This window comes from Bacillus rossius, chromosome 1 (genome assembly GCF_032445375.1).
Source record: "Bacillus rossius redtenbacheri isolate Brsri chromosome 1, Brsri_v3, whole genome shotgun sequence".
NCBI lineage: Eukaryota > Metazoa > Arthropoda > Insecta > Phasmatodea > Bacillidae > Bacillus > Bacillus rossius.
Genome location: NC_086330.1, coordinates 64041034 through 64055959, shown reverse-complemented (window position 1 = coordinate 64055959; position 14926 = coordinate 64041034). Strand labels below are relative to the sequence as shown.

Sequence of the window (14926 nt, the reverse complement as noted above, 5' to 3'; positions counted from 1 at the left end):
CAACACGTTTAATCTTTATAATTATTTTAATTTAATTTGTACGCGACATTTATTTAGGGGTAAAGAGAGCAATGAGTTGAAGGACTGTATTCTTGATATTCGTGTTCCCGAGACGCTGCAAAAATATAAGGACTGTATTCCTGCATTTGTGTTGCTAAAAATTCACTTGTTACAATAAAATAGTTATTATTTAATTAATAAAGTAGCCAATAAAGCTTTTTTTATGGCGAATGAGTACTGTGGTCTATTATTTTAGTAACAGGACAAAAAATTTTAACAGGGTCAGAACTGGAACTATTTTATGGCTAGTAACAGGCCGCAGTTAGTCTTCCAAAATATTAAAAATACTTCATACCCCTAAGTCTGGCCCCCCCCTACAAATTATCATATGGGCGCCCTTGCCAGCCGGAGACCGTAGGCGATGGATGGTTTTAAGGTGGGGGTGAAAACCCCCGAGGTGTAGCAGATTCAGGCGCTACCGAAGAGTTCCTGCAGGCGGGCAGTGAGTCTGGCCGAGATGGGCTGCCCTCCTCGTAGGGCTTGGGTGGCCGCCGGTCCGGAAGGGGGGGAATGTCGATGGGGAGGAGGGGGGGGCTGGACTTGATGGGGGATAGCAGCTGGGGAGGATGAGGGAAGAGGGGCGCTGCAGAGGGTGGGTGTTCTGGGGAATAGGGGACTGATGGAAAGTCGAAGGAATGGAGGGGACTGTAGATCGGACTAGGCGCCACTGGGCCTGAAGAGAAGTAGCCCAGATGATATTCCTGCGCTGGCTTCACCTTCTCGGCTGGCTGGTGGTTGCCCTGCCTGGAATGTCGTCTGCCTGCCCTCTTGCTTGGCATGAGCGAAGATAAGGAAAAGGGGGGGGGAAACAGGAGCCTAGAGCGAAATCCCCGAAGGGCCGCTCCAAGGGGGGAAGGGAGTCTAGAGCGTAATCCCGAAGGCCGCTCCAGGGGAGGAAGGATTCCAGAGCATAATCCCGAAGGCCACTCCAGAGGAAGGAAGAGAAAGAGAGAGGGAGAGGAGAGCAGTAAGTAAAAACACCAATTCAATATTACTGCTATATTTCCCCAGATTTCTCTGGGGTAAGGATCTCTGGCTAGGCACATTTCGACCTAGCTTATATACAGCTCCTTCAGACATTGGTCACTGACAAAGTGACAATCTTTCCCCAATACAGAAAAACAGGCCATCCTGTGCCCTCCCCAGTAATTCACACACTAGGATATTATTTACTTATAACATACATATCACTGATACACATTTTATATGATCCAGTCATTAATAAATCCATATGCACTGCTATAACCATTCAAAAGATGCGTGCTGCCATCTATGATATGTTCGCGACACCACTCTTAGCCTATATCCCACGGCTGGTGTAGAGAAGCCTGTTGGGATACAGCTTTCTTTGCGAGGCGGCCATGTTGGTTGCAGAGAGAGGAGGCCGAGGGCAAATGCAGGACATGACAATTCGCCCCCTCCCTCTGTGGCCTCGGCCTGGATCGTTGCACCTGCCAGAGGTCAGTACCCTGGGCTTCAGTCCCAGGGCTGACCTCGCTACACTGGCCACTGCACTATGGGGAGGTTAGTCGGTAGCGGGCTGGTCTGACCAGCCAGTCCCGTGGTCTGAGGGTTCTGGAGGCACAATCTTGTCCTGGTGAGGAGGGACTAGCAGGTTCCTGGGGTTGCGGGGTATTGATGACAGATCTGTTTTCTGTCTCCATGGCAGCAGGTGAATCCTGTTCTGGGGAATCCATAGTCCTCGGTCTTGAAAGGACTCTCTATTCCAGTTGCACCTTGCTTTTATGGAGGCGTCGCTCAACGGCTGTCTCCACGACTGCATGGTTAATTTCCCTTTTGGGGTTTCTCCTTTCTGACGCCATTGAAAACCACTGCCTGAGTTATTTTGGCTCAGCTTGGTTGTGGCAGAGCGTGGGGAAGGAGTTTCTTGGGGTCGCTGGTCCCCTTGCATCAACCCAACCATAGGGTAGTCTCCTTGTTCTGTGCAATTTCCAGGATTAGGGTTAACACCACTTTGATTAGGGGTGTTCCGGTCAACCATTCCTTTGGTGCCCCAGTTAAGAGTTCGGCGGGACGTTCGTCCGAAGTGTATAGTTTTATCTTCGAAGTCCAATGTCGCCTGCTGCTGGGTGAGCCAATCTTGGCCCAGCACGAGTTCTTCTCGAAGGTCCTTAGCGACCAGACATGGGATCTCCATCTCCACATCGGCTATGCAGCATTGTACCACAGCATTGCCCAGTAAGGTCATGGTGGATCCCTGGGTGGCAAGCTGGGCCATTTGGGGTTGGGACTTAATAGGGGTCCCTGTTCTCTGCACAATACTCTCGTGCACAAAATTAGTGGTGGCGGCTGAGTCGATAAGAGCCTGAATGGGCTGTGAGTCCAGTTGCACCTTGACTCTTGGCAGTTCTTGTTGTGGGTGGTGCTGTACGCACATAAGGCTCGGGGTCGGTCTACTTTCGAGCCGAGCTTGGGAGTTGAGGTTTTCTACCTTCGGTGTAGGGGTAGGGCTCGTTGGCACCACTCTTTCCCTCCAGGGTTCTACTGTGTTGAGGCTGTTCCTTTCAGACTGTTGGCAGCGGAGCACTGGGCAGTCTTGATGAAAGTGCTGTTCAGGACAGTGCCAACACTTAGGCAATCTTTTGTTGGGGGTAGCATATTCCTGTACCGGGGTTGGTGGTGACCACGGTTTGCTTGTTACAGTGCCCCTAGTTTCGAGACAGTCTCGCTGCACGGTAGTGGCTCGAACCATAAGTTCGGATAAATTCTCGGGAGGTGGATGCCGCAGAAATGCCCGAAGGTTGGGCCGCACCAGCTCCAACAAGGTAGGAAGAAATTCATTTGGGTCTCTCCCTGGGTGTAGCCTCTTATAAAGTTTCCTTTTCTGTAGTAAGAAACTTTCGACATCCTCTCCTTCCTTTTGTTTGGTACCATATAATTGGGCAGTAAGATTTGCCAGTCTTGATTGGTTTCCAAAATGGTTCAGGAAGCCCCCTGTGAACTCTTCCCAGGTGTCATACAGACCGTCATGGTTATTCCACCATCTAGAGGCTTCCCCAAGTAGTAATGGACCTATCTGGTCCACCCATTCGGTGGGGTGGATTGCATGTGCCCGTAGGGCTTGCTCCCATTGGTGTACAGCTTGCACAGGTTCCTCATGATCCTGACCCCTAAAGGGCCGAGGTACACTTGCAGATCTTGTACTTGAAGGTAAAGTGGGATTCACTCTACACTGGGCGCAGGTAAACGACATCCCAGCAAGGTCCAGTGGTGTATCTTCCCAGCCTAGACAGGCGAGATGGTAGTCGCGATGGCAGGCCTGGCAGGTGACGAGGACTAGGGCTGTCCCAGGGCAGTTCGGCGCAAAGCAGCGCCGGGGAGCTGGAACTGTTGGCTTCTTCTCGACCAGAAGTTGTCTGCAGGGCTGGCATATGTGGATATACGCCTGTTCAATGACTTGTTCCACGATACCAAGGCATTGTAGGTGAAACTGGGCATTGCAGCATACACAGGGAATGCTGGGTCCATCCGGTACACTGCAACGGGGTGCTGCACAGGATCCAGAAGACATCCTTCAGTTGGGTTGGGCGCCACCAGGTGTTTTCTGCACTCCTGGAAGTGGGTGTTGCTCTGGCTGTGATGAGAAGCTCTAGCAGTGGTAGGTCGTGGTTCTCAGCCTATCCAGACTGTTGCTGGCCCCACGTTGGGCGCCAAATTGACGTGTCCCAGCCGGAGACCGTAGGCGATGGATGGTTTTAAGGTGGGGGTGAAAACCCCCGAGGTGTAGCGGATTCAGGCGCTACCGAAGAGTTCCTGCAGGCGGGCAGTGAGTCTGGCCGAGATGGGCTGCGGCCGAGGGTCCTGGGGCTGGCTGCCCTCCTCGTAGGGCTTGGGTGGCCGCCGGTCCGGAAGGGGGGGAATGTCGATGGGGAGGAGGGGTGGGGGCTGGACTTGATGGGGGATAGCAGCTGGGGAGGATGAGGGAAGAGGGGCGCTGCAGAGGGTGGGTGTTCTGGGGAATAGGGGACTGATGGAAAGTCGAAGGAATGGAGGGGACTGTAGATAGGACTAGGCGCCACTGGGCCTGAAGAGAAGTAGCCCAGATGATATTCCTGCGCTGGCTTCACCTTCTCGGCTGGCTGGTGGTTGCCCTGCCTGGAATGTCGTCTGCCTGCCCTCTTGCTTGGCATGAGCGAAGATAAGGAAAAGGGGGGGGAAACAGGAGCCTAGAGCGAAATCCCCGAAGGGCCGCTCCAAGGGGGGAAGGGAGTCTAGAGCGTAATCCCGAAGGCCGCTCCAGGGGAGGAAGGATGCTAGAGCGTAATCCCGAAGGCCACTCCAGCAAAGGATTCCAGAGCATAATCCCGAAGGCCGCTCCAGAGGAAGGAAGAGAAAGAGAGAGGGAGAGGAGAGCAGTAAGTAAAAACACAAATTCAATATTACTGCTATATTTCCCCAGATTTCTCTGGGGTAAGGACAGCCTGTTGGGATACAGCTTTCATTGCGAGGCGGCCATGTTGGTTGCAGAGAGAGGAGGCCGAGGGCAAATGCAGGACATGACAAATAAATACTCGAAATTATACTAATAATCATAGTTTTAAAATGAAAGAATAATTAATCTTTATTGCCGAAATTGTTGTTGTAATAAGCTATGAAAACCACATTAACTTTTCACTTCACTTTATAAACAGTCGACGAAACAGTTCACGTGTAGTTGATAGATAGCACGATTCGTTCTGTTCGCGTCCGTCACCATAGATAGCAGCACCGTAAGGGAATATTATTTCGTTTTTATAATACGATTTAATATCAAATACGCATCCCAAATACACCAAACTTATTTATAATGTGTTACAATATTTTTTAAAACATTGTGCAAAAGATCCCGGGTGTAATTTGAATTATTATGTGTAACTGTAAAACACCATTGTTGGTTAAAAACGTATATGAATATTCAACATTACTTTTAAATAACCGTACCGATTATGCAGAAAATCGGTGGACGATCGTTAAATTACATAATATTAATAATTCAAACGACGAAAACATGATTGAAAAGTCAAATCGATGGTTGTTCCAATCGAGTGGAAGAGAGATTCCACCATTCCGTGCATGCGTACAATGAGCATAACAGGAGACATCCGTAGTGGGACAATGTGCGTTACGGGACACTTTTTCGTGCGTGCAGCCCGCGTTCATCGATTTATTAGACGTTGTCACGTCAAAATTTCTACGATTTCAGTGAGGGCAGTATGTTGGGTGATGCAAGATGAATTTTTACATCACAAACCTCAAAAGGCAGTGATGCATGTTGAGAATGATAATGCAACTTTCAAACATTTTTGACATAGGTTTTTTTTTAAATACAAGAATTCTTGTTTTATTTTTTTCTCTCAAATTAATCTCCAAAATATATTCCTTTATGTACCCGCCACTACAACAGAGGTGCCCCCCCCCCCCAAACACTATGACTCACCCCCCCCCCCCCTAACCTAATGATGGCCCCCCCCCCCCCCCGAAATTTTTGTGCCATTTTCTCAATGATTTTATAATATTATACTTTTTTAGTATTATCTTTTGTCACATTTTGCATTAATTAAACTAATTTTCTAATAATAATAATTTTGGTCATATGCGTGTGTGCACTTATTGTCGAAGCGGGGATAGGGACCATCCTGAACCGACAGATGCCAAACTGCTTTTGTTGAGGAAAGTGCGGGGTTGCCAATTTGATATACAAGATCCCTTTCAATTATCAAAGCACTAGAAACGTATTTTCACATTAGAAGCTATAAGTATGTAAATTATATATTTTTTTCTAGTCTTTTGACAACCCCCCACCCCCCTGAAATTTTAATGACGCAGTCTGCGTCGTTACACCACCTTGTGGGCACCCCTGACTACAAAGAAGTAAAGAAACATTGGAAGAGAGGACAAAGCAGCAGCCAAAATGTAATTACAGCTTATCGCGAATGTTCAGGCTGCATGAAGGGCATAACTGCAGAATTAGCCAAATTTTCCATCATAATATTTTAGTTGGAGTTTCAGGTCACTATTTACAGACAATAACTAGGGGCATGCAAATTTCGCGAAAAGATTTCGAGACTAGATGAAAGTCAAAACACTGTAGCATCGTCTGTGTTTCGTGATTGGGTGAGTTTCTCCCAGGTACATATCGATTGTTACAACACCAATCACAGTGATTCAGTGCGGGAGCAAACGTGTCCTGAGTGTCTCTGTCAAATAAGGCAACGACTTCTCTCGCAGACGGCCGCCAATCACAAGGAAGAAACCACAGGTACATGTACACCTTGTTGCAGTCTAATGCGCATTCAGATATTTTCGCGAAAAATGCCTGCCCCTAAACTAATTGCTAGATGCATATAGTGAAATGTAGTGAAACAGTAAATTTATGAAGTCATTCATTACCTTTCTGAACAATGGAATCTCTCAACTCCTGATATTAACTATCTCTTAATATCCACAAAAGTATTATTTTCCTTCAATATTCAAACATTATCACACAACATAACAAAAAAAAATTATAACGTTTTAAGCACATGTACTTCCACATATGTACTTTGGATTTTCAAATTATTATTTAAAGGGAAAAAAGCTAATTAATTTAAGTGCTAAAAGTTTTATGCCTTTAACTCAACTTCTTTTTCCTCCACCATCAATCTTTCCTTCCCGGCATTGCACCGCCGCCGTACGTGTGCGTGTGTTGCGTGTTAGTGTTTGAACAGCGCGCCACGAACCACCACAAGAGGGTACCACACCACTGAGGGTACTTCAGTGCGACATCCCCGTAATTCTGTAATAAAACGTATTGTAAACTTTTTTTTTTTTTTTCCTTTTTTGGCCCCAGAGTATGTTTTTAGCAATCTGATAGAACGTCTTATTATTTATACATTTTTTGTAATCCATATAACGCTCACGAAGCGGACCCGAGAGTGGCCGAAGCCGACACAATTTGAATATCGAAATTTAGTTTATCGTTTTTATTTAAGTAACCAGGGCGTGAATAGACACGCCTTTTTTTTTGTACGGGTGTTTCATGTTTTCCTTTCTAACAACCTGTGACACGATTTAAAACAAATATAACGGTTTCACTTGTTCGGCGCGGAGGCGCCATGATACCTCGGAGAGCGCGCATCACCACCGGCCGAGGTAAGACGCGTCTACGCCCAGGGGACTTCATCCCATCGCATCGCTGCTAATTACTTCAGTTTTCTCGTCTTAACTGTTCCTAATCGCTCTCTACGTATCCTCGGGGCCTTGCCTCGATCGTCAGAGATGTTTAATTCTTATTATTTCCTTCACGGGGCTCTGAAACCAACATACGGCAATCTCTCACGTAGCCACGAGGGTGGCCTGCATCTCACTTATACAGGCACGTGCCGCGGACCGTCTCTAGCAGTTTAACTTGTTATGTGCACGAGGGCGTGTAAGTAAACAACTGTGTAAATAAATGCGTGCTTGGCAAACCGTGTTTCTCTCACGTGTCGTCCAACAGCAAGACGCCTGAACCCACAGCAGGCGTGCCCGACGCCGATAGCGAGCCAGGTGTGTGTAATGTCTGGCTGGCAAGAAGGGTCGACTCTCGTCCCCACACGGGCGACGTCACGTCCTGGGAGGAGTCTCGGGCGGGTCCGTATGTCCTGCTCATGCGGCGGCGTCCTCAACGATTTACCATCCCAAACGTACCCTCCGAGCTTACAACAGTCTTGTGTTGACATTCCCTGTCTGAAATAACAAAACTAAAATTCTGCTACGTTATTTTTAATAACTACACCCCAATTATCACAATTATATTCAACAATATTCTCTAGCAGTAGATAATATTTGCAAGGGCGCAACAACAGGGGGGGGGGCAAGGTATTTTGCCTCCCCCCCCCTCTTCTGAAACCTTGAAGGGGGGGCAAACGGGGGCAAAGAAAGTGATGCGTGTAATAATTAATTTTTAGATAATAAAACTGCTTAAATAGCACCATTTTCCACCTTGAAATACAAATTTTCCCGGGGGAGAACCCCCGGACCCCCGCTTCAATAGGGGGGATCAATGATTCTTTATAAAAAGGTATATTGCCCCCCCCCCCCCCTTTTGGAAATTTAGTTGTTGCGCCCCTGAATATTTGGTATTTTACATAACAATAAACCAGCTATTTTCTGACACTGTCCCACTAACGTTAGGTAGTCTCTTTTTATAATGCATAATCTAGTAAAATCAATATAAAATACTAAACATAAAATATTTAAATAACACAAGTACAAATTTTTGTGCAAAAGTTATATTATGGTGTTAATTTTACAGCTGAAATAATGGTTTGCTATAAAATTAGTCCAGCAAATGTACTGTAAAAGTAAGTTTCTAAATAAATAAACTGACAAACACCACTGACCTCCTTTCACAATGCCATTTGTGCTGATGGCAGCCATCGAGAGTGATGTGATTGTAGTGACCACGCTCGTTGCGAGAATCAGTATTACACTTTCAACTGAAACATAATCAAGTACACTTGTTTTAGTACACAAGAAAACAGTTGTTCAAATAAACTATTATGAATCAAAATGTCTACAGAGAAGCGAGGAAGTATTGAGAGGAGGGGAAATACCGTATCCTCTGCTATGAAGAGAATCAGGGAAAATAACTACTGCAAGAATATAAGCAGGGTTGTAGCCAGGAATCTGTGAAAAGGGGTTTAATATAACCATTATAAAATATATTATGAAGAATTTACTTTATAAATGAATTTGAAATGAAAATTTATCGTTACATTAAAATCTCAGGAAATATTAGACTTTTAGATCTCTGACGTTTACAAATACTGATGTATGTAATGATTTTGCTTGAAAATGGTGAACTGAGGGTTTTATTTAACAGTTCTTCAAATTTTTGTTCATTAGTCAATTTTTTGATTAATTTGTTAATACAATTCATATAGATAGAAACATAGGTACATACATAGAGTGAGATGGCTATATCTATAGAAATAGATATTTAAGATTTTTAATGAACGAACATTTACATTTTTATTTAAATAGATAAACACATTCCAACTAACAACTAAAGTATCATTGAAGGTCAGACACTCTTCCACAGTAAATTGTGATTACACCACCACCAGGAACAATTTGCTTGCTTCATCTATCCGGCGAAGTTTTTAGTCGTGGTAGACCAATAGTTGAGTAGCATATCTAACGAGGCAGGGTGTGCAGATAGACCTGGGCACGCACACGGTATTGGGAGCTTCAGAAACTGCAAGATAGGCTATCCGAGTGGGTCTGTTTACGATAAGCATTTAAGAATACTTTTGAAAGCGGGTGAGTGGTTCTGTTCCCGTATATTTAGTTTTTAACTGCACTTTAAAGATAGTGATAAGAGCTAAAACGCATGATTTCAGAATAAATTTTAGGAATGAAACATCCGCTGCAGATACTTGAAAGCACTCAAGGGACTTGCATTACACCTTTATCTACATTTCTCACCCATATGGTTACCACTCAAATATTACAGTTTTCCTATGCAAGACAAAGACTGCGTGCTAGACCAAAGCCGTGCACTTAAAGGCGATGTCATGTTAGAAGCACTAAACGAGCGTCACACTTATTATCCTGCCTCATTAACACAAATATACCCAAGATTAGGCGAGCTCCTTAAGGGGAGATACGTGAATAAACAAAGCCATATTGGTTTCAGTCAGTTTGAAGCCATAATTTTTTAAAGTTTTAGAACGAAAATTTGCCTTCGTTAAAGCAGATATAATTCAATACTAAACGTCAAAAACTTTTCACGACTATTTGCAGCAGCCAGTCAAAATTCTTCCAATTTTCTTTATCAAATAAATTCGGTCAGACAACCTCAAATATGTTTTAAATTATGACAAACTATCAAAGTTTATTTTTGGTATGAGCTATCAAACTTTTTAATTGTAATCATAATTTAAAAATTAAATAATGCGTCACAGTGCTGTATGGAATTTTTTAAATATTATTTTTGTTTATTTTTAATTATTTTACCATCTATAAATTTAATTGGCAATAATGTTTTTTACAAAATTAGATAAATGTTCAGTGAATTATTAAACTTGTAGTAACTATGTCATTTATACATAAAATGTTTTAGCATACCGGTACGACATTTATATTAACATTATTTTAGTTATTTAACATTTTTAACCTCTAATCGTCCATGTGTTCTTCGCCATTTTAAAGAATCGTTGTTACTGAAACGTAGGGGAGAGGGGGGCACATTTCAACATGGGGCACCTTTCAACAGCTTGAATTTTATACCAATGGAGCCTTGTTTAGATTGGTTAATGGGAAACTAATCAAGCTCTACAACAGAACAACAGCTATCAATGGATTTCCCTCCATTTCTTTTCATTAGTGCTTTGTGATTCAGTAAACACTGTTTTATGTGTTAAAAGTAAAAGGTGATCATTGTTTTCAGCACTGCATTTTACAGTCTCTACTTTGATGGATGTAAGTAGGATTTATTTACCCAATTAAATAAGAAATTCTGCATCTAAAAATAATATGAACATCTTTAAAAACAGTTTCTAAAAGTAGTAGCATTACTATAACTTCAATGATTGCTCATGGGGCAGATATCAACAAACTGCTGGGGGTAGATTTCAACAGTGTTGAAAGGTAACCCTTTACATGTATATGGTTCCTTTAAGCAATAACATAGGACTATTACAGCCTTTTTGTAGAGTTCAATATGCCTAGGCCCATAATAAAATGGCTGAGTCAAATTCTATGCCAAAAATAAGTGAACTATCGTTAAAATTTTAGGCATGTGTATGTAATGTTAATACCTTTTGTGTTCTCAGTATTCCAACTCAAAATTATAATAAAATTAAAAAATATTAAAATTAGGGTTAAACAATAATGGATTAATGTGTATTTACATTATAACTAAATTTACCAGTTAAATCAAAAATTGAAAATTGCAGAAAATGATTGGCGGTTATCAAATCCTGGCAAAACGGTAAACATTCATAACCTAGCTGCTTTGACGAACACAGCATATATTGCTTCATTTACTCCTAAAACATCACAGCAGCTTTTAAAGCAACATGTACTTGGCAAGTGTCTCGTCTCAAGACGATTCTGCTGTTTCAAACTTCACACCAGAAAAATCAAAACACTGTGAAAGAAACACAAGTAGACCTAAAGGAATTCTGACACCTGAAGATGTTTGGCCTTTTCCAAAAGCAGAACCAAGAAGAAAAATTGGAGGAAGAAAAATAAGTAATCAATACTTACTGAAAAAAAAAACAGAGTTGAAGAGGAAACAATGAAAAGGTTAGGAAATAAGTCAAAATTAGGCACGAAGAAAATGTAATTAGAGAAAATAAAACTGGAAAACACAAGCCTGCAAAAAAAGTTTCAATGATGAATCTTGTGATAGTGAAGGTAGTGAAATTCTTTTGTAAGACGAGTCTGATTGTAAAGATATATGGATCAACTTTTGATTTCCACATCAGAGTTTGAAGAAAATGTATATTTCGAAAATAAAGATACAGTAATTCAAGTAAATGATTTTGTGCTAGTTTCTTTTGCAGGAAAGAAGTACTAAGTCCTATTTGTAGGGCAAGTAGAAGACCAAGAAGAAAACAATTACAAAGTTAGACTCATGCAAAGGAATGAAGACTCGTAGAAATTTTATTTCCCCGAAAAAGACGATATTACATTGTTGACAGAAGTGACATGATGGAACTCCCGCAGCCAACCATGAGTGGAGGAACATCTCAAGCCATTTTTTTTATGGCATTTGCTGTAAACTTATCTTCAGTTAACAAGAAAATAATGTAAAACATAAATGTTATTCTTTAAGTGGATAAGATGATTTAACCATATCAATTAATTTTATTTACCTATACTTTTTATTTTGTTGCATTTGTATATTGTTATACATATATTAGCTTATTTGACTTATTCCAATAAATGTTTTATTGATTTGAAAGTAAAAACAAATATTATTTATTTGTTGAAAGGTACCCCACCACCTGTTGAAATGTGCCCCATGGTAGGGGTACAATTCAACAAAGGTAAGCAATTCATAAAATATAAAATATAACCTCATAGTTGAGATTAGAGACTGCAGTAAAAATTAACAAGCTGCTCAACATACTATTAAACTTAATGATGCTAATTACCAAGATAAAAAATAAAATGTTTAATTTAAAAAAATTATACAATAAAATTTGTTGAAATGTGCCCCCCTCTCCCCTACGTCATTTCCGTTTCCAATTGGCACGATTTTGATTGGCTTATTGCATCCGACATATTTTAGGACCAGTCCTATATGCAAATTGACGAAAACTCAATTTCATCCAACTTGTCAAACAAACATGGCTGCGCTAGTGACGTTTTCGGTGACGTTATAACCCTCCAACTTTATGTGACAACATATTTGAAGGTTGGAAGCGAAAATTTGACCGTGTGACGAGGCCTTTAGGGCTTGGCGGGCCACCATGTGTCTATAGGTACTTAGTCACCCCAACGACCTTTTTTTGGTGAGTTTTCTGGCCATCATAAGCCGAATAGTTCGCCGATTATCCGGGGGAGGCGGTGAAGTAAATAGCGATAGGTAGGAACTTTCCTCCTCCACATACAACCCTATTCCAGTAAATGGCAGTTTCGATGCCAACACATTGCGTGGTTATAAAATTAATTACGTGCAGTGAGTGTTTTCCAAAACGCAAGAAAAAAGAAACACGATCGATGATACTCATCAGAACAATCAGTACCAGGTTCCTCCAGAATTTAAAAATGAAAAAAAAAAATCAATTATTGACAGCGTTTAAAATATATTTTAAAACTTAAATTATGGTGGCCCGATCTGTCAGTTGACTATATTTTACATCTAAGCAGCAGCTCATATTCAACTTACACTTTTAACGTTTAACAAAACATATGGACTGTCGATAGACTATATGCTCATAATTTTAGTATTTACGCTAGTTCTAATATCGATAGACATAAAAGAAAACTTTAAATAATATGTGTCAGAAAATATGCTAATAGAAACGCGGGCACCGAGCAAATTTTCGTAACAAAAATGTCACCTAGTTTGATTGGGGATATTTGTTTTGTTTTTTTAGGTTACATGCAAATAACGTTTAAATTTATGGTTTTCACATATAATCATTCAGTTGTCATCAAAATAAATTAAAAATCATTTAAGCTCATGCCAACGCCTTCATTGGGACTGGTCCCTCGAAAGATTTGAACGTCTCGCTGCGAGTAAATTAGTGGACTCACTTCGAGTGTAGGGGTGAACATGGACTGTCAGCATTTGTGACCAGGAAAAGAAAGGGCGCGGGAGTTGAAACTAAGTCATGTTGATAGTATGCACTAACAGTACTACTCGACATGACCGGATAATTATTTAGATAAGTTGGGTCGCGCCTGTCACTCGGTTTACAATGAGTAAGAATATTATACAACAATATTATCTTCGCATGTGAATCATTGGCGGAAGCGGGCCCGATATTATATTCGTTTTTAATTTTTTTTTCGACGTGAATCCAGTCTCTGATAGCAAACCACTTCTTCATTTCATTCATTATGGCCCTTTTTGACGGACTTGAAGAACGCTAGTCCCTAATACGCCAAAGGTAAACTTCTGATGTGTAAACCTCTCAGCTCTCGATATACGGCATTATATATGAGTAATTTCGTTAAAATGGAACGGAAGTCGATGAATGTAAATGTGACACAAAGATGGTGGACGCACGTGTAGCAACGTAAACCTGTATATAGTCACTTTCGTAGATATTAGGGTACCTACCAAACGTATTGGTGCGCCACAGAAACTTAATAATAGTGAAACTACCCTGGGATATATTTGGTAAACTAAAATAGTCATAGTATTAAGTGATTTCAAGTTTAAAAATACCTAAGAAAACTGGCATTAATGGTTATAATATATTCTCCTTAAATATACCCAAATGGCTTTATAGCACAGATAGAGCGTGCGCTTGTTAACCTGAAGGATCGAAGTTGAAATCTCGTCACTGGGAAAATGAAATTTGTTTACGGTTTTAAAAACATATAAAAATATAATAAAATTATAATGTTTAATCATTTCAATATGGTTATTGTTTGTTTGTAGGAACTATTTAAAGACTGATTTCAGAGGTTTAAGTAACCACATATACTTAAGTGTTAAAATATGTTGTAAAATGTCTTAGGTTAATATTTTAGTAATGTCATAGAATTATAACTCATAACGTGTGCGGAAATCTTATATTATTAAATTTTCAGTGAATTTTAACAAGGGTAGTTAAATAAAATTACTTGAAAATCAGGTCCAAAGCTAGTGTTTATTGGAGCCGTTTCTAAAAGTTTAAAATTTCCTGTTTTCGTGATGCTATTATAGATGTGCGGTATTTACGTTAACCGGTATATTAAAGGTTATGAAACAATAACAGTTTTGTTACGTTGCTGAGTATCTGATAACCGGTTATCGAAGAAAGACAATCTAATTCTCAACTGTATGGTAGCACGATCTAACCAGCAAATAAGGTACTTTCACTTCAACTCTTGTGCTGTTGCTGTTGCTAGATATCGCGATATGTGCATTTCATTAGCGAAATACAAGTTCTTGCTATCGATAGTATCGATTCTCAAAAAGCAACAACTATTTTCTGAACGAAACTACACATACCGTGCTTTCCTTTCAAACAGTTCTCGGTTATAAAACAATTGTTAGCAGTTTATACATTTAAATTCTTCATGTAATTAAGCAGTTTTTACGTTCCTCAAGTAATCGCAAATATTTCAAAGTGACATTTTATACCAGAGTTCATTGCTCGCGATCGACGTACAGTCCTGTGCTCGCAATCGACAGAAACAGTTCTGTGCTTTTGAGCGACTTTTTAAACAATTC

At 41.0% G+C, this 14926-nt stretch overlaps 1 protein-coding gene across 2 annotated transcripts in view; it reads right to left on the bottom strand.

Annotated features, from left to right (window-relative positions):
- LOC134536851 (bumetanide-sensitive sodium-(potassium)-chloride cotransporter) overlaps positions 1-14926 on the bottom strand; it is a 162671-nt gene that overhangs the window by 59326 nt on the left and 88419 nt on the right. For both annotated transcript variants that reach the window (XM_063376877.1, XM_063376887.1), the window contains exon 3: positions 8424-8519. In XM_063376877.1, the coding sequence (XP_063232947.1) occupies positions 8424-8519 (96 nt within the window). The remainder of the gene's footprint in view (positions 1-8423; positions 8520-14926) is intronic.